General features: G+C 50.8%; 1 protein-coding gene across 1 annotated transcript in view; it reads left to right on the top strand.

Annotated features, from left to right (window-relative positions):
• Positions 1 to 21,167, top strand: part of LOC140410225 (NACHT, LRR and PYD domains-containing protein 3-like) — a 59,191-nt gene that overhangs the window by 24,132 nt on the left and 13,892 nt on the right. Inside the window, exons 3-4 of the mRNA XM_072498182.1 lie at positions 8,965 to 9,136; positions 9,242 to 9,307. Coding sequence (XP_072354283.1) covers positions 8,965 to 9,136; positions 9,242 to 9,307 — 238 coding nt within the window. The remainder of the gene's footprint in view (positions 1 to 8,964; positions 9,137 to 9,241; positions 9,308 to 21,167) is intronic.

Here is a 21,167-nt window from a genome sequence, read left to right as displayed (position 1 = left end):
TCGAGGCAGTCAGCATCGGGGTCCGTTGGGCTGTCGGGATCAGAATCCTGCATGCCTTGTTGTACGCAGCGGACACGTCTGCGCCCAGCTGGGATCGCTGGCTGTTGCTCGGTGGAGTGGACCTGCAGAAGGCCGCGTGGTGGCCAGGCTTTCCACATTGCAGACATCGCCTTCCTTTGGCTGGACATTGCCGCTTTAAATGGGCGGAGCCACAATTTGGACACGTCATGACGCTGACGTCAGCGCGTTCTGTGCGCCATCGCGCATGCGCAGACCGGTCGGCCGACGTTCGCACATACGCATTAGGATCTTCGGCCTCATCGTTCACCCGGTCGTTGCGCGGATGCGTAGGGACCCGGGAAAAGTGGGCAAAACGGCCACTCTCCTCGATGCTCAGGCCTTGCATTTGTGCAATGGCCTGCACCCTTTCTGCCTTAGGGGAGGCCAGTTTTGCAGTTTCTGCCGCCCTGATACGGGAGTAGTGATTTCTGGCATGTTCATGGACAACGCATGTTACGATGGCGGTGGAGAGGGTCAACTGTTTGATTTTGAGGAGCTGCTCCCGCAGAGAGTCGGACTGGACCCCGAAAACGATCAGATCCCGGATCATGGAATCAACCGTCGAGTCATAATTACATGACTGCGCTAGGATGCGAAGATGGGTCAAGAAGGACTGAAAAGGTTCATCCTTACCCTGAAGCGTCTGTTGGAAGATGTACCGTTCAAAGCTCTCATTCACCTCAATTTCACAGTGGCTGTCGAATTTCAGCAGAACTGTCTTGAACTTCGTCTTATCTTCGCCATCGGCAAACATGAGCGAGTTATAGATGTGGATGGCTTGATCCCCCGCAATCGACAGGAACAGCGCGATCTTTCTGGCATCTGATGCTGCCTCGAGGTCGAAGGCCTCGATAAACAGGAGGAACTTCTGTTTGAAGACTTTCCAGTTGGTGCCGAGGTTGCCGGAGATCCGGAGTTGCGGAGGGGGCTGGATCTTTTCCATGCCGCTGGATGGCTGCTTACTGGCCATTGGAGATGCACTCGAGTAGGTTCGTTAGAATGAATAGCTCCCTGGTACCATGATGTGTTATGAGAGTTGGTTCAATGTTGACTGCAACTGGATGCAGTGAAACAAGAAACAGGCTTCCGACACTGGAGATGGTCCAACACTGTTTTATTGAACTTGCTGATTGCTGTACATCATCTGCTGTGGGTTGACACTCTATTAATCTAACTGATAACTTCCTACTGGCTTGGCCAGACTAGCTCTCTACCTCATGGAGATGGTGCTCACTGGCTTGTGCACTCTTACTATCTCAGTAGCTGTGTCCTGTGAGAGAGGAAGAGTTTTAATGCCCTGTGGGCTTTATAGTGGCGGTGTCCTGTCTAGTGATTGGTTGTTATGTGTCGTGTGTGTTCATTGGTTATCCTGTGTGTCAATCACTGCCTGTCTGCATCTCATTATGTACATGAGTGGATATTATGACAGCTGGTGGGTAGTTGCAGTTGCCGCATGTGGGGGCCATGTTGGACGCCTTGCTTAAACCGAAGTGTTGTCTCATCTGGTTCCAGGTTCTGGGTGTTGCCATTACCACTGGGCTGGATGTGTGTTTTACCAGTGGGATGGGAGCAAGGGGTCGGAGGGTAGTTTGCGTGTAAGAGGACCCCTCCATCCTCACCCATTCCATGTTTGGTTCCACCACCCACCCCCTCACTCTCTCGGCTGTGGCTGCCCAGTGGTAGTATTGCAAGTTCAGGAGGGCCATGCCTCCCGTGCTTCTTCTCCTCTGCAGTGTTGTCTTAGGGATTCTTGGATTCTTCACCCCCCCCCCCCCCCAATACAAATGACATAATCATTTTATCAATTCTTTGGAAAAGGCCTTGGGGATAAAGATCGGTATGGATCTAAACAGAGGAGAGGAACCTTTGCAGTACGTTCATCTTGATCATCTGCACTCTTCCCGCCAGGGAGAGTGTGAGTGCATCCCATCTCTGTAGGTTCTTTTTAACTTCCTCCGCCAGACCGATCAGATTCCACTTTTTGATCTGTGTCCAATCGTGGACTATCTAGATCCCCAGGTAGCAGAATGTGTTTCGGGCTATTTTGAATAGTAGGCCCTCCAGTTCACTGGGAAAACCTCACGTTTGCCCAGGTTGAGTTTGGAGCTCGAGAAGGCCCCGAACACTTCCAGGAGCTTCACGATTTCTTTCATGCCGTTCTGCGGGTCCGAGATGTAGAAGCAGATCATCTGCATCGAGTGAGGCTCTGTGCTCTCTGCCCCCTCAAGATACCCTTCCAGCCTCTCGCGTCTCGCAGGGCCGTCGCCAGGGGTTCAATTGACAGTGCGGACAGGAGCAGGCACAGCGGGCGTCCCTGCCTTGTGCCTCTGTGCGACTGGAAGTATTTAGAGCTGGTGGTGTTGGTTTGAATGCTCATCTTAATAGCGTTGTACAGGAATTCACCAATCAGTTGAATGAACCCCGTCCCTAGCCGAAACCGCTCCAGTACCTCTATGAGGTACTTCCATTCGACTCTGTCGAAGGCCTTTTCTGCGTCCAGGGAGAAGATAAATTCAAGTGTCCTCTCCCTGGATGAGGTAAGTATCACATTCAGCAGCCGTCTGATGTTCGCAGTTAGCTGTCTACCCTGGACAAAGCCCGTCTGGTCCTCTGTAACCACCGCTGGTAATCAGTTCTCCAGTGTCTTGGCCAGTAATTTTGCAAGTATTTTCACGTCTCCGTTCAGTTGGGCAATGGGTCTGTATGATCCACATTCCGTCGGGTCTTTGTCTTTTTTGTGTATAAGCGACATAGTGGCCAGGGTTAGCAGAGGGGGCAGGCTGCCCCTGGGTAGCGAGTCTGCAAACATCTCCCATAGGTGCAGGGCGTGAGCCAATGCAAATTTTTTCTTGAAGTTCTTTGGGAACTCGTCCGTTCCTGGTGCCTTCCCCGCCTGCATGGAGCTGATACACGCCATGACCTCTCCCGGTCCTAGTGATGCTTCCAGCTCCCTCCGTCTATCATCCCCCATGACTGGCATGTCCAGTCCATCGAGGAACCATTTCATCCCGAGTCCCCGTCGGTTGTGGGGGGGGGGCGGTTGCTCAGAGGTGTACAGTCCCTGGTAGAAGACCTCAAATGCTCAGTTGCTGCCTAGCCGCCTTCTTTTTCCTGTCTCTGCGAACCTTGTAGGCTATAATCTTTCCCCTAATAAACACCTTCAGTGCCTCCCAGAAGGTGGAAGATGAGACTCCCCTGTTCTGGTTGTTTGTAATGTACTCGTCTATGGCTTGTGATGTTTTCTGGCAGATGACCTTGTCAGCCAGGTCCGTGTCCAGCCTCCATGTGGGGCATTGGGCATGGCCCGTCTCCAGCCTCACATCCATGGAATGTGGAGCATGGTCGGAGATGATTATTGCGGAGTATTTCGCTCTTACTATTTCTGGAAGCACCGATTTCACCAGTGCAAAGAAGTCGATGCGGGTGTACGCCTTGTGTACCGGTGAAAAGAACGAGAAATCCTTCTCACCTGGATACAGGGACCACCATGGGTTCACGTTCTTCATCTGCTCCATGAACGTTCCCAGTTCCCTAGCCATGCCTGTCTTTTTCCCTGTTCTGGGGTTTGATCGGTCCGTCAATGAGCCCTGTATGTAGTTAAAGACACCCCGCCATGATCAGTCAGTGTGTGTCAATGTCGGGGATTTCCGCCATGGTCCCTGTTGGGCGTATACATGTTTACCAGGACTACCGGTGCCCCGTCTAGGATACTGCTGGCGATGACGTACCATCTCCGTTGGTCCGCAGCCGTCTTTGTCGCTGTAAACACCGTCCTCTTGCTCATCAAAATCGCCACACCCCCTCAAGCAGGAATGGTAGGTCTGTCCCACCCAGCCCTTCCTTACGCAGTCTGTCCTTCTCCCTCAGGTGTGTCTCTTGGAGGAAGACGATGTCGGCTTTCAAACTTCTCAGTTGGGCGAAGACTCTGGATCTTTTCACTGGGCCGTTAGTCCCTAATGTTCCAGTTGATAATTCTGGTGGGGGGGGGGGGGTTTGTCCCCCCTCCTGCGGGATCAACCATACTTACCTGGTGCACCCGCCCCTGTATCCAGGGTTCCTCTTTGTTAGGGGGCCATAAAAAATGACCACGGTCATCGTTCTCACCATGAGCCGGGCCCCTACGCTCCGGGTTTCCCCTTGTCCTGGACGCACGCTACATGGCTGCCAACTGTATGTACGCCATGTGGGTGTGCCCCTGCACTCCGGGGTCACCCTTTCTTTAGGGGCCCTCCAAAGTGGCTGCTTACGGTGCCACCTTGTTCAATCAACAGAAAGCTGACGTGCTGAAGTCAACCTAAAGCCCGTCCATTCCTTCTCTTTGTGTTCCCCTCGTGGTTCCCCTTCCCTCCTCCGCTCCCCCTTTCTACCCTCCCCCTCATGTCTCTCCCCCTACACCCCCCACCCCCGATGGCAGCCGCTCCCTCCCTGTTAGGAGGTGAACTGGGGCCCCCCCTTGCTTTCATACGTCTTAGCGCTAGCTTTCCCCGTTCGTGGGGTGGCACCCCTCCCGGGGCTGATCTTCTCCCTTCCCTGCCCAATAATAGCTGTTCACCTTTTCCTGCGCTCCGCTGCCCCTCTCCCATCCCTGTGAGCTGGCGCTCTTGCTCAAAGCGGGGCAGTACTGTCCTGTGCAAACATTGTTCATGTCCATTACTTTTCTTTCTCCTTTCTCTCTCTGCATCTTCCTGAACACTGCCTTTGATGAGGCCATTCTCATCTGCCTTCTGCCGAGGTGTTAAAATAATGTTCCTTGTTTTGGAATGTCACCTAGAGCCTGGCTGGGAATAGCATCCGAATTTTATTCCGTTTTTGTACAGGGCCGATTTTGCTTGCTTGAACTCAGCGGTACACTTTGCCAGGTCTACTCCAATGTCTTGGTACACCCGTATTCGATGTCCTTCTCAACTGCTCGCTTTTGTCTGCCATGCCCACCGCAGGATCCTCTCCGGATCCTGGTACCTGTGTAATTTGGTGATTATCGCCTTTGGCTGCTCCCTGGCCTTGGGCTTTGGACGGAGTGACTTGTCGGCCCTGTCCATCTCTGGAGGTTTTGGGAAGCTGTCCCTCCCGACTTTGTTGCCCAGCATCTGGGCCACATAGTCTGTCGGGTCCCTGCCCTCCATCCCCTCTGGCAAGCCCACAATGTGGATGTTTTGGCACTGAGACCGGTTCTCCTGATCCTCGACTTTTACTTCCGGCTCGCTGGGTTGCCACCAACCTTTATATTTCGGCCTCCAGAGCCCACATCATGTCGCTCTGGTCCGTCAACGCCATTTCAAGTTCCTGGGTCGTCTTCCAAAATTCCATGGACACCTGAAAGGTTCAACGCCTTTATTCTAACGTAATGCCTTTATTCAAAAGGGAGGGAGGCAGAATGTGGGGAATTACAGACCAGTAAGATTAACATCCATTAACAATGGAAAATTGTCAGAATCAATTATCAAGGATGTAATATCGGGACATTTGGAAAGTCAAAACTCAATCCATCAGATTCAACATGGTTTTATGAAGGGTAAATCATGTTTGACTAATTTACTTGAGTTCTTCGAAGGTGTAACAAGCAAAGTGGATAATGGGGACCCTGTAGATGTAGTATATCTGGACTCCTGGAAGGCATTTGATAAAGTGCTGCACAGAAGGTTAATTCACAAGGTGAGATCACATGGCATTAGAGATAATTTATTAGCTTGGATAGAAGACTGGCTGATGGTCAGAAGACAGAGTGGGGATAAATGAGTCTTTTTCTGGATGGCAAGATGTAACCAGTGGGATGCCACACGGTTTGGTCCTTGGACCCCAGCTATTTACAATCTATATTAATGACTTGGATACAGGGATAGAAGGTTCTATCGCCAAATTTGCAGGTGACACAAAAATAGGTGGGACAGTAAGTTGCAATGAGGAAATAAGAATCTTAGATAGGTTAGGAGAGTGGACCAAAATGTGGTAGATGGAGTTTGGTGTGAGGTCATGCGGGCAGAATGGTGGCGCAGTGGGTTAGCCCTGCTGCCTCATGGCGCCGAGGTCCCAGGTTCGATCCCGGCTCTGGGTCACTATCTGTGTGGAATTTGCACATTCTCCCTGTGTTTGCGTGGGTTTCGCCCCCACAGTCCAAAGATGTGCAGGCTAGGTGGATTGGCCGCACTAAATTGCCCCTTAATTGGAAAAAATGAATTGGGTACTCTAAATTTGTAACAAGAAAAGTGTGAGGTCATGCATTTTGGTCGAAAAAATGGAAAGGCAATTTATTATCTAAATGGGGAGAGACTTCGGGATGCTGCGATGCAGAGGGATCTGGGTGTCCTCTTGCATGAGTAGCAAAAAACGAGGATGTAGGTGCAGCAGATAATAAGGAAAGCAAATGGAATGTCGGCATTTATAGCAAAGGAATTGAGTATAAAGGTAAGGAAGTGTTGTTGCAACTATACAAGGCATTGGTAAGACCGCACCTGGAATATTGTGTACAGTTTTGGTCTCCTTATTTGAGGAAACATGTAGTGGCATCAGAGGCAGTTCAGAGGAGGTTCACTAGATTGATTCCAGAGGTGAGGGGTTTGTCGTATGAGGAGAGATTGAACAGTTTAGGCCTATACTCTAGAGGAATGAGGGAGATCTAATTGAGGTATGCAAGACGCGAAAAGGTCTGGATAAAGTAGACGTGGAGATGATGCTTCCTCTTGTGGGCCATTCTAAAACAAAAGGTCATAATCTTAGAATAAGAGGTAGCAAATTTAAAACAAATTTGAGGGGAAACTATTTCTCCCAAAGTGTTGTGAATCTGTGGAATTTGCTTTCCCAGAGTGCGGTGGATGCTGGGACAGTGAGTAAATTCAAAGGAGGAGTTAGACAGATTTTAAATTGGTAATGGGTTGAAGGGTTATGGAGAACGGGCAGGACGGTGGATTTGAGGCCAGGATGGGATCAGCCATGATCACATTGAGGGTGTTAGGCTCGAGAGGCTAAATTGGAAACTCCCGCTCCTAGGTCATGTGTTCTCGGGAGGCGTTGCTCTGGCTGATTTTGCAATCTAGCTCTTGGTCTGCAACATTGTAGGTAGCAGATGAGACGCACGTTTGCTGGGACCTTAGCTGCAGTGTTGTGTGGAGCCTGGGTTTAGCACATGTTATGACAGACAGCCGCACCGTTCTCATTATATTTTCCACTCCCGTCGTCATCCCAACGGCCGTGAGCGAGAGCGGAAAATTCTGGCCAATGTGTTCTGTTGACAATGACGAGCGTGAATTTAACTTAGATAGGAACATTAAAGAGAAAAATAACTCACAGACAATAACAGAAAAATGCGGAAGTGTTGATTAAATATGTAGCCTCAGGTTTTGCTGAAGGAGGTAACAAAATAGACATTTCATTCGAGCATGAAGTTTAAAAGAATATTAATGCAGTTGGGGAGAGAAAAGCATTGACAAACTAGAAAAGCCTTGAAGGTAACAAAAGCATAGGACCAGATGATATGCGCTAACACCTACTCAAGGAAACCAGGAAGGAGATAGCAGAGGCACAAGTTTATATACAGGAGTTTCATAGAAGAGTGGCACTTTTAAATGACTATCCAACTTGCAGGCAGGTCCGATTGGATGTTTCTTAGCTGTATATTCTTTTTTTTTTAAATTTAGAGTACCCAATTATTTATTTTTTCCCAATTAAGGGGCAATTTAGCGTGGCCAATCCACCTAACCTCCACATCTTTCGGTTGTGGGGGTGAAACCCATGCAGACATGGGGAGAATGTGCAAACTCCACACGGACAGGGTGACCCAGAGCTGGGATTTGAACCTGGGCCCTGAGCGCCGTAGGCAGCAGTGCTAACCACTGTGGCACGTGCCACCCCTTAGCTGTATATTCTGTACAATTCATTACCATTAATATCTAGCTTGAATAAAGTCCAATCTCCTGCTTACCAGGTTAAAATTGCATTTAGTCTAATCCCATGCCAGGTCCTGTTTAGTATCAGCTCCTGGTGTTACACTCATTCACAAATGCCTTCACTACAAAATTACCATCCGTTAATAAAAAGCTTTTTGTACACTTCCACTTCCTTATCTTTGAAACCTGGCCCAGCCGTGGAAATATTCTGTAGGACTCACCATATCTGTTTCTTTGAATACAGTACACTGTGCACCCCACCTTGCCAACCATGACTAAATGTTTAATAATAATATTCTTTACTGTCACAAGTAGGCTTACATTAACACCGCAATGAAGTTGCTGTGAAAAGCCCCTAGTCGCCACATTCCGGCGCCTGTTCGGGTACACTGAGGCAGAATTCAGAATGTCCACTTCACCTAACAAGTACGTTGTGGTGAATGTATTCACTATAATGCATGCGTGATACCATAACCTGTGACCTATGACCTGGAAGTGGTGATATGAACTGTTTCCGGGGCATATATACTAGGGGCTGGTTTAGCTCACTGGGCTAAATCGCTGGCTTTTAAAGCAGACCAAGCCAGGCCAGCAGCACGGTTCAATTCCCATACCAGCCTCCCCGAACAGGTGCCGGAATGTGGCGACTAGGGGCTTTTCACAGTAACTTCATTGAAGCCTACTCGTAACAATAAGCGATTTTCATTTCATATAGGCCGGCCTCTTGTGGGCGGCATTCATCTGTACTTCTGGCTAGGCAAGTTCATGACTAACAAAGCCTTATGTTCACTCGCTCTCGCTGCCTCTCTGTGGATTGAAGGTACATCATACGTCTTTCGGGACTTATGGGAGGAAGCCAGAGCATCCGGGGGAAACCCACACCCTCACAGGGAGAACGTGCAGACTCCGCACAGACAGTGACACACACAAGCCGGGAATCGACTTGTGAAGCAACAGTGCTAACCACTGTGCTACCGTGCCGCCCTTGTTTGGTCGTCACCATGTTAATTATTGTTCCTTGCAGAAGATCCTGGATCTTATGGAAAAGGGAAACCGGGTGGACAGTTCTAAACTTCTCCTAAATCTGGTGATGGAGAAAGGATCTCGGGCCCGAAGGGTGATGTGGGAATCGTTTGAGAAAATGCGCCATGGGGTCCCAAAGTTGGACAAAATACTGAAAGAAATACAGGAGCGTGGTATGGTGAAATCACATTGTGAATTAAATTTAAAATTCAAACATTGCAGATATGAATATAATGTTACAAACATCTGATTTTGTGAAATCAAATTGATTTAAACAGGTGCCAATTCATGTGATGACCTGACTTCAAAAAAAGGTTTATTTACAATGCCCAGTCAACTCAGTGGTAAGTGATGAAGCGGAATTTCAAACTGTGTCCTTCACTTCGAAGATTCTGTTTGGCTGTAACAGTCTGTTGAAAGGTTCCCAGAATCATGATTTAGAAGTTCAAATGTTGAACAAAACATTATGACCGTTGAAAGGAATTATTTATTTTTTCAACTAATCTGCAGAAAATGCAGTAAATATTTGATCAGTTATTATTCAGCTTTAAAATTCAATTCACACCTTGCAGGATCCAGAAACACAGGATGGCTCAGTGGTTAGCACTGTTCCCTCACGGCACTGAGGACCTGGGTTCGTACCCGGCCGTGAGCCACGGTCAGTGTGGAATTTGTACATTCTCCTCGTGTCTGCATGGGTCTCACCCCCCCACAACTAAAAGACGTGCAGAGTAGGTGGATTGATCAGGCTAAATTGCCCGTTGATTGGAAAAAAAATGTTTTTTTAATGATTCCTGATACACTGTTAAACCCCGTACACACCTGGCAGGATCCTGATACACTGAAACCCTGTACACACCTGGCAGGATCCTGATTCACTTTGAAACCCTGTACACACCTGGCAGGATCCTGATACACTGTAAACCCTGTACACACCTGGCAGGATCCTGATACACTGTGAAACCCTGTACACACCTGGCAGGATCCTGATACACTGTGAAACCCCGTACACACCTGGCAGGATCCTGAAACACTGGGAAACACTGTACATGCCTGGCAGGGTCCTGATACACTGTGAAACCCCGTACACACCTGGCAGGATCCTGATACACTGTGAAACCCCGTACACACCTGGCAGGATCCTGAAACACTGGGAAACACTGTACACGCCTGGCAGGGTCCTGATACACTGTGAAACCCCGTACACACCTGGCAGGATCCTGATACACTGTGAAACCCTGTACACACCTGGCAGGATCCTGATACACTGAAAACCTGTACACACCTGGCAGGATCCTGATACATTGTGAAACCCCGTACACAACTGGCAGGATCCAGATACACTAAAACCCTGTACACACCTGGCAGGATCCTCATACACTGAAACCCTGTACACACCTGGCAGGCTCCTGATATACTGAAACCCCGTACACACCTGGCAGGATGCTGATACACTGTGAAACCCCGTACACACCTGGCAGGATCCTGATACACTGTGAAACCCTGTACACACCTGGCAGGATCCTGATACACTGTGAAACCATGTCCACACCTTGCAAGATCCTGATACACTGTGAAACCCCGTACACACCTGGCAGGACCCTGATACACTGTGAAACCCTGCACACACCTGGCAGGATCCTAATACACTGTGAAACCATGTCCACACCTGGCAGGATCCTGATACACTGTGAAACCCCGTACACACCTGGCAGGATCCTGATACACTGTGAAACCCTGTACACACCTGGCAGAATCCTGATACACTGTGAAACCCCGTACACACCTGGCAGGATCCTGATACAGTGTGAAACCATGTCCACACCTGGCAGGACCCTGATATACTGTGAAACCCCGTACACACCTGGCAGGATCCTGATACACAGTGAAACCCTGTACACACCTGGCAGGATCCTGATACACTGTGAAACCATGTCCACACCTGGCAGGATCCTGATACACTGTGAAACCCTGTACACACCTGGCAGGATCCTGGTACACTGTGAAACCCCGTACACACCTGGCAGGATCCTGATACACTGTGAAACCCCGTACACACCTGGCAGGATCCTGATACACTGTGAACCCCCGTACACACCTGGCAGGATCCTGATGCACTGTGAAACCCCGTACACACCTGGCAGGATCCTGATACACTGTGAAACCCCGTACACACCTGGCAGGATCCTGATACACTGTAAACCCTGTACACACCAGGCAGAATGCTGATACACTGAAACCCCATACACACCGGGCAGGATCCTGATACACTGTGAAACCACGCACACACCTGGCAGAATCCTGATACACTGTGGAACCCCGTACACACCTGGCAGTATCCTGATACACTGAAACCCTGTACACACCTGGCAGGATCCTGATACACTGTGGAACCCTGTACACACCTGGCAGGATCCTGATACACTGTGAAACCCTGTACACACCTGGCAGGATCCTGATACACTGAAACCCTGTACACACCTGGCAGGATCCTGATACACTGTGAAACCACTTACACACCTGGCAGGATCCTGATACACTGTGAAACCACGCACACACCTGGCAGGATCCTGATACACTGTGAAACCACGTACACACCTGGCAGAATCCTGATACTCTGTAAACCCTGTAGACGCCTGGCAGGATGCTGATACACTGTGAAACCCCGTACACACCCGGCAGGATCCTGATACACTGTGAAACCCCGTACACACCTGGCAGGATCCTGATACACTGTGAAACCCTGTACACACCTGGCAGGATCCTGATACACTGAATCGCTGTACACACCTGGCAGGATGCTGATACACTGTGAAACCCCGTACACACCTGGCTGGATCCTGATACACTGTGAAACCCTGTACACACCTGGCAGGATCCTGATACACTGAATCGCTGTACACACCTGGCAGGATCCTGATACACTGTGGAACCCCGTACACACCTGGCAGGCTCCTGATACACTGAAACCCTGTACACACGTGGCAGGATCCTGATACACTGTGAAACCCCGTACACACCTGGCAGGATCCTGATACACTGTGAAACCCCATACACATCTGGCAGGAACCTGATACACTGTGAAACCCTGTACACACCTGGCAGGATCCTGATACACTGTGAAACCCCGTACACACCTGGCAGGATCCTGATACACTGTGAAACCCTGTACACACCTGGCAGAATCCTGATACACTGTGAAACCCCGTACACACCTGGCAGGATCCTGATACAGTGTGAAACCATGTCCACACCTGGCAGGACCCTGATACACTGTGAAACCCCGTACACACCTGGCAGGATCCTGATACACAGTGAAACCCTGTACACACCTGGCAGGATCCTGATACACTGTGAAACCATGTCCACACCTGGCAGGATCCTGATACACTGTGAAACCCTGTACACACCTGGCAGGATCCTGGTACACTGTGAAACCCCGTACACACCTGGCAGGATCCTGATACACTGTGAAACCCCGTACACACCTGGCAGGATCCTGATACACTGTGAACACCCGTACACACCTGGCAGGATCCTGATGCACTGTGAAACCCCGTACACACCTGGCAGGATCCTGATACACTGTGAAACCCCGTACACACCTGGCAGGATCCTGATACACTGTAAACCCTGTACACACCAGGCAGAATGCTGATACACTGAAACCCCATACACACCGGGCAGGATCCTGATACACTGTGAAACCATGTCCACACCTGGCAGAATCCTGATACACTGTGGAACCCCGTACACGCCTGGCAGTATCCTGATACACTGAAACCCTGTACACACCTGGCAGGATCCTGATACACTGTGGAACCCTGTACACACCTGGCAGGATCCTGATACACTGTGAAACCCTGTACACACCTGGCAGGATCCTGATACACTGAAACCCTGTACACACCTGGCAGGATCCTGATACACTGTGAAACCACTTACACACCTGGCAGGATCCTGATACACTGTGAAACCACGCACACACCTGGCAGGATCCTGATACACTGTGAAACCACGTACACACCTGGCAGAATCATGATACTCTGTAAACCCTGTAGACGCCTGGCAGGATGCTGATACACTGTGAAACCCCGTACACACCCGGCAGGATCCTGATACACTGTGAAACCCCGTACACACCTGGCAGGATCCTGATACACTGTGAAACCCTGTACACACCTGGCAGGATCCTGATACACTGAATCGCTGTACACACCTGGCAGGATGCTGATACACTGTGAAACCCCGTACACACCTGGCAGGATCCTGATACACTGTGAAACCCTGTACACACCTGGCAGGATCCTGATACACTGAATCGCTGTACACACCTGGCAGGATCCTGATACACTGTGGAACCCCGTACACACCTGGCAGGCTCCTGATACACTGAAACCCTGTACACACGTGGCAGGATCCTGATACACTGTGAAACCCCGTACACACCTGGCAGGATCCTGATACACTGTGAAACCCCATACACATCTGGCAGGAACCTGATACACTGTGAAACCCTGTACACACCTGGCAGGATCCTCATACACTGTGAAACCCTGTACACACCTTGCAGGATCCTGGTACACTGTGAAACCCCGTACACACCTGGCAGGATCCTGATACACTGTAAACCCTGCACACACCTGGCAGGATCCTGATGCACTGTGAAACCCCGTACACACCTGGCAGGATCCTGATACACTGTGAAACCCCGTACACACCTGGCAGGATCCTCATACACTGTGAAACCCTGTACACACCTTGCAGGATCCTGGTACACTGTGAAACCCCGTACACACCTGGCAGGATCCTGATACACTGTGAAACCCCGTACACACCTGGCAGGATCCTGATACACTGTGAAACCCCGTACACACCTGGCAGGATCCTGATGCACTGTGAAACCCCGTACACACCTGGCAGGATCCTGATACACTGTGAAACCCCGTACACACCTGGCAGGATCCTGATACACTGTAAACCCTGTACACACCTGGCAGAATGCTGATACACTGAAACCCCATACACACCGGGCAGGATCCTGATACACTGTGAAACCATGTCCACACCTGGCAGAATCCTGATACACTGAGGAACCCCGTACACACCTGGCAGTATCCTGATACACTGAAAGTCTGTACACACCTGGCAGGATCCTGATACACTGTGGAACCCTGTACACACCTGGCAGGATCCTGATACACTGTGAAACCCTGTACACACCTGGCAGGATCCTGATACACTGAAACCCTGTACACACCTGGCAGGACCCTGATACACTGTGAAACCACGTACACACCTGGCAGGATCCTGATACACTGTGAAACCACGTACACACCTGGCAGGATCCTGATACACTGTGAAACCATGGACACACCTGGCAGAATCCTGATACTCTGTAAACCCTGTACACGCCTGGCAGGATGCTGATACACTGTGAAACCCTGTACACACCTGGCAGGATCCTGATACACTGTGAAACCCCTGTACACACCTGGCAGGATCCTGATACACTGTGAAACCCCGTACACACCTGGCAGGATCCTGATACACTGTGAAACCCCGTACACACCTGGCAGGATCCTGATACACTGTGAAACCCTGTACACACCTGGCAGGATCCTGATACACTGTGAAACCCCGTACACACCTGGCAGGATGCTGATACACTGAAACCCCGTACACACCTGGCAGGATGCTGACACACTGTGAAACCCCGTACACACCTGGCAGGATCCTGATACACTGTGAAACCACGGACACACCTGGCAGAATCCTGATACTCTGTAAACCCTGTACACGCCTGGCAGGATGCTGATACACTGTGAAACCCTGTACACACCTGGCAGGATCCTGATACACTGTGAAACCATGTCCACACCTGGCAGAATCCTGATACACTGAGGAACCCCGTACACACCTGGCAGTATCCTGATACACTGAAAGTCTGTACACACCTGGCAGGATCCTGATACACTGTGGAACCCTGTACACACCTGGCAGGATCCTGATACACTGTGAAACCCTGTACACACCTGGCAGGATCCTGATACACTGAAACCCTGTACACACCTGGCAGGACCCTGATACACTGTGAAACCACGTACACACCTGGCAGGATCCTGATACACTGTGAAACCACGTACACACCTGGCAGGATCCTGATACACTGTGAAACCATGGACACACCTGGCAGAATCCTGATACTCTGTAAACCCTGTACACGCCTGGCAGGATGCTGATACACTGTGAAACCCTGTACACACCTGGCAGGATCCTGATACACTGTGAAACCCCTGTACACACCTGGCAGGATCCTGATACACTGTGAAACCCCGTACACACCTGGCAGGATCCTGATACACTGTGAAACCCCGTACACACCTGGCAGGATCCTGATACACTGTGAAACCCTGTACACACCTGGCAGGATCCTGATACACTGTGAAACCCCGTACACACCTGGCAGGATGCTGATACACTGAAACCCCGTACACACCTGGCAGGATGCTGACACACTGTGAAACCCCGTACACACCTGGCAGGATCCTGATACACTGTGAAACCACGGACACACCTGGCAGAATCCTGATACTCTGTAAACCCTGTACACGCCTGGCAGGATGCTGATACACTGTGAAACCCTGTACACACCTGGCAGGATCCTGATACACTGTGAAACCCTGTACACACCTGGCAGGATGCTGATACACTGTGAAACCCCGTACACACCTGGCAGGATCCTGATACACTGTGAAACCCTGTACACACCTGGCAGGATCCTGATACACTGAATCGCTGTACACACCTGGCAGGATCCTGATACACTGTGGAACCCCGTACACACCTGGCAGGATCCTGATACACTGTGAAACCCCGTACACATCTGGCAGGAACCTGATACACTGTGAAACCCTGTACACACCTGGCAGGATCCTGATACACTGTAAACCCTGCACACACCTGGCAGGATCCTGATGCACTGTGAAACCCCGTACACACCTGGCAGGATCCTGATACACTGTGAAACCCCGTACACACCTGGCAGGATCCTGATACACTGTGGAACCCCGTACACACCTGGCAGGATCCTGATACACTGTGAAACCCCGTACACATCTGGCAGGAACCTGATAAACTGTGAAACCCTGTACACACCTGGCAGGATCCTGATACTCTGTAAACCCTGTAGACGCCTGGCAGGATGCTGATACACTGTGAAACCCCGTACACACCCGGCAGGATCCTGATACACTGTGAAACCCCGTACACACCTGGCAGGATCCTGATACACTGTGAAACCCTGTACACACCTGGCAGGATCCTGATACACTGAATCGCTGTACACACCTGGCAGGATGCTGATACACTGTGAAACCCCGTACACACCTGGCAGGATCCTGATACACTGTGAAACCCTGTACACACCTGGCAGGATCCTGATACACTGAATCGCTGTACACACCTGGCAGGATCCTGATACACTGTGGAACCCCGTACACACCTGGCAGGCTCCTGATACACTGAAACCCTGTACACACGTGGCAGGATCCTGATACACTGTGAAACCCCGTACACACCTGGCAGGATCCTGATACACTGTGAAACCCCATACACATCTGGCAGGAACCTGATACACTGTGAAACCCTGTACACACCTGGCAGGATCCTGATACACTGTGAAACCCCGTACACACCTGGCAGGATCCTGATACACTGTGAAACCCTGTACACACCTGGCAGAATCCTGATACACTGTGAAACCCCGTACACACCTGGCAGGATCCTGATACAGTGTGAAACCATGTCCACACCTGGCAGGACCCTGATACACTGTGAAACCCCGTACACACCTGGCAGGATCCTGATACACAGTGAAACCCTGTACACACCTGGCAGGATCCTGATACACTGTGAAACCATGTCCACACCTGGCAGGATCCTGATACACTGTGAAACCCTGTACACACCTGGCAGGATCCTGGTACACTGTGAAACCCCGTACACACCTGGCAGGATCCTGATACACTGTGAAACCCCGTACACACCTGGCAGGATCCTGATACACTGTGAACCCCCGTACACACCTGGCAGGATCCTGATGCACTGTGAAACCCCGTACACACCTGGCAGGATCCTGATACACTGTGAAACCCCGTACACACCTGGCAGGATCCTGATACACTGTAAACCCTGTACACACCAGGCAGAATGCTGATACATTGAAACCCCATACACACCGGGCAGGATCCTGATACACTGTGAAACCATGTCCACACCTGGCAGAATCCTGATACACTGTGGAACCCCGTACACACCTGGCAGTATCCTGATACACTGAAACCCTGTACACACCTGGCAGGATCCTGATACACTGTGGAACCCTGTACACACCTGGCAGGATCCTGATACACTGTGAAACCCTGTACACACCTGGCAGGATCCTGATACACTGAAACCCTGTACACACCTGGCAGGATCCTGATACACTGTGAAACCACTTTCACACCTGGCAGGATCCTGATACACTGTGAAACCACGCACACACCTGGCAGGATCCTGATACACTGTGAAACCACGTACACACCTGGCAGAATCCTGATACTCTGTAAACCCTGTAGACGCCTGGCAGGATGCTGATACACTGTGAAACCCCGTACACACCCGGCAGGATCCTGATACACTGTGAAACCCCGTACACACCTGGCAGGATCCTGATACACTGTGAAACCCTGTACACACCTGGCAGGATCCTGATACACTGAATCGCTGTACACACCTGGCAGGATGCTGATACACTGTGAAACCCTGTACACACCTGGCAGGATCCTGATACACTGAATCGCTGTACACACCTGGCAGGATCCTGATACACTGTGGAACCCCGTACACACCTGGCAGGCTCCTGATACACTGAAACCCTGTACACACGTGGCAGGATCCTGATACACTGTGAAACCCCGTACACACCTGGCAGGATCCTGATACACTGTGAAACCCCATACACATCTGGCAGGAACCTGATACACTGTGAAACCCTGTACACACCTGGCAGGATCCTCATACACTGTGAAACCCTGTACACACCTTGCAGGATCCTGGTACACTGTGAAACCCCGTACACACCTGGCAGGATCCTGATACACTGTAAACCCTGCACACACCTGGCAGGATCCTGATGCACTGTGAAACCCCGTACACACCTGGCAGGATCCTGATACACTGTGAAACCCCGTACACACCTGGCAGGATCCTCATACACTGTGAAACACTGTACACACCTTGCAGGATCCTGGTACACTGTGAAACCCTGTACACACCCGGCAGGATCCTGATACACTGTGAAACCCCGTACACACCTGGCAGGATCCTGATACACTGTGAAACCCCGTACACACCTGGCAGGATCCTGATGCACTGTGAAACCCCGTACACACCTGGCAGGATCCTGATACACTGTGAAACCCCGTACACACCTGGCAGGATCCTTATACACTGTAAACCCTGTACACACCTGGCAGAATGCTGATACACTGAAACCCCATACACACCGGGCAGGATCCTGATACACTGTGAAACCATGTCCACACCTGGCAGAATCCTGATACACTGTGGAACCCCGTACACACCTGGCAGTATCCTGATACACTGAAAGTCTGTACACACCTGGCAGGATCCTGATACACTGTGGAACCCTGTACACACCTGGCAGGATCCTGATACACTGTGAAACCCTGTACACACGTGGCAGGATCCTGATACACTGAAACCCTGTACACACCTGGCAGGACCCTGATACACTGTGAAACCACGTACACACCTGGCAGGATCCTGATACACTGTGAAACCACGTACACACCTGGCAGGATCCTGATACACTGTGAAACCATGGACACACCTGGCAGAATCCTGATACTCTGTAAACCCTGTACACGCCTGGCAGGATGCTGATGCACTGTGAAACCCTGTACACACCTGGCAGGATCCTGATATACTGTGAAACCCCTGTACACACCTGGCAGGATCCTGATACACTGTGAAACCCCGTACACACCTGGCAGGATCCTGATACACTGTGAAACCCCGTACACACCTGGCAGGATCCTGATACACTGTGAAACCCCGTACACACCTGGCAGGATGCTGATACACTGAAACCCCGTACACACCTGGCAGGATGCTGATACACTGTGAAACCCCGTACACACCTGGCAGGATCCTGATACACTGTGAAACCACGGACACACCTGGCAGAATCCTGATACTCTGTAAACCCTGTACACGCCTGGCAGGATGCTGATACACTGTGAAACCCTGTACACACCTGGCAGGATCCTGATACACTGTGAAACCCCTGTACACACCTGGCAGGATGCTGATACACTGTGAAACCCCGTACACACCTGGCAGGATCCTGATACACTGTGAAACCCTGTACACACCTGGCAGGATCCTGATACACTGAATCGCTGTACACACCTGGCAGGATCCTGATACACTGTGGAACCCCGTACACACCTGGCAGGATCCTGATACACTGTGAAACCCCGTACACATCTGGCAGGAACCTGATACACTGTGAAACCCTGTACACACCTGGCAGGATCCTGATACACTGTAAACCCTGCACACACCTGGCAGGATCCTGATGCACTGTGAAACCCCGTACACACCTGGCAGGATCCTGATACACTGTGAAACCCCGTACACACCTGGCAGGATCCTGATACACTGTGAAACCCTGTACAGACCTGGCAGGATCCTAATGCACTATGAAACCCCGTACACATCTGGCAGGATCCTGATACACTGTGAAACCCCGTACACACCTGGCAAGATCCAGATACACTGTGGAACCCCATACACACCTGGCAGGATCCTGATAAACTGAAACCCTGTACACACCTGGCAGGATCCTGATACACTGTGGAACCCCGTACACACCTGGCAGGATCCTGATACTCTGTGAAACCCCGTACACACCTGGCAGGATCCTGATACACTGTGAAACCTCGTACACACCTGGCAGGATCCTGATACAGTGTGAAACCACGTACACACCTGGCAGGATCCTGATACACTGTGAAACACCGTACACACCTGGCAGGATCCTGATACACTGTGAAACCCCGTACACACCTGGCAGGATCCTGATACACTGTGAAACCCCGTACACACCTGGCAGGATCCTGATACACTGTGAAACCCTGCACACATCTGGCAGGATCCTGATACACTGAATCCCTTTACACACCTGGCAGGATCCTGATACACTGTGGAACCCGGTACACACCTGGCAAGATCCTGATACACTGAAACCCTGTACACACCTGGCAGGATCCTGATACACTGTGGAACCCTGAACACACCTGGCAGGATCCTGATACACTGTGAAACCCTGTACACACCTGGCAGGATCCTGATACACTGTGAAATCCCGTACACACCTGGCAGGATCCTGATACACTGTGAAACCCCGTACACACCTGGCAGGATCCTGATACACTGTGAAACCCTGTACACACCTGGCAGGTTCCTGATATACTGAATCCCTGTACACACCTGGCAGGATCCTGATACACTGTGGAACCCTGTACACACCTGGCAGGATCCTGATACAATGAAACCCTGTACACACCTGGCAGGATCCTGATACACTGTGAAACCCTGTACACACCTGGCAGGATCCTGATACACTGTGAAACCCCGTACACTCCTGGCAGGATCCTGATACACTGTGAAACCCCGTACACACCTGGCAGGATCCTGATACACTGTGGAACCCTGTACACACCTGGCAGGATCCTGATACAATGAAACCCTGTACACACCTGGCAGGATCCTGATACACTGTGAAACCCTGTACTCACCTGGCAAGATCCTGATACACTGTGAAATCCCGTACACTCCTGGCAGGATCCTGATACACTGTGAAACCCCGTACACACCTGGCAGGATCCTGATACACTGTGAAACCCTGTACACACCTGCAGGTTCCTGATACACTGAATCCCTGTACACACCTGGCAGGATCCTGATACACTGTGGAACCCTGTACACACCTGGCAGGATCCTGATACAATGAAACCCTGTACACACCTGGCAGGATCCTGATACACTGTGAAACCCTGTACACACCTGGCAGGATCCTGATACACTGTGAAACCCCGTACACACCTGGCAGGATCCTGATACACTGTGAAA

Source organism: Scyliorhinus torazame, chromosome 4 (genome assembly GCF_047496885.1).
Source record: "Scyliorhinus torazame isolate Kashiwa2021f chromosome 4, sScyTor2.1, whole genome shotgun sequence".
NCBI lineage: Eukaryota > Metazoa > Chordata > Chondrichthyes > Carcharhiniformes > Scyliorhinidae > Scyliorhinus > Scyliorhinus torazame.
Note: the sequence above shows the minus strand (reverse complement) of the source record. Positions and strands in the feature narration are given on the sequence as shown.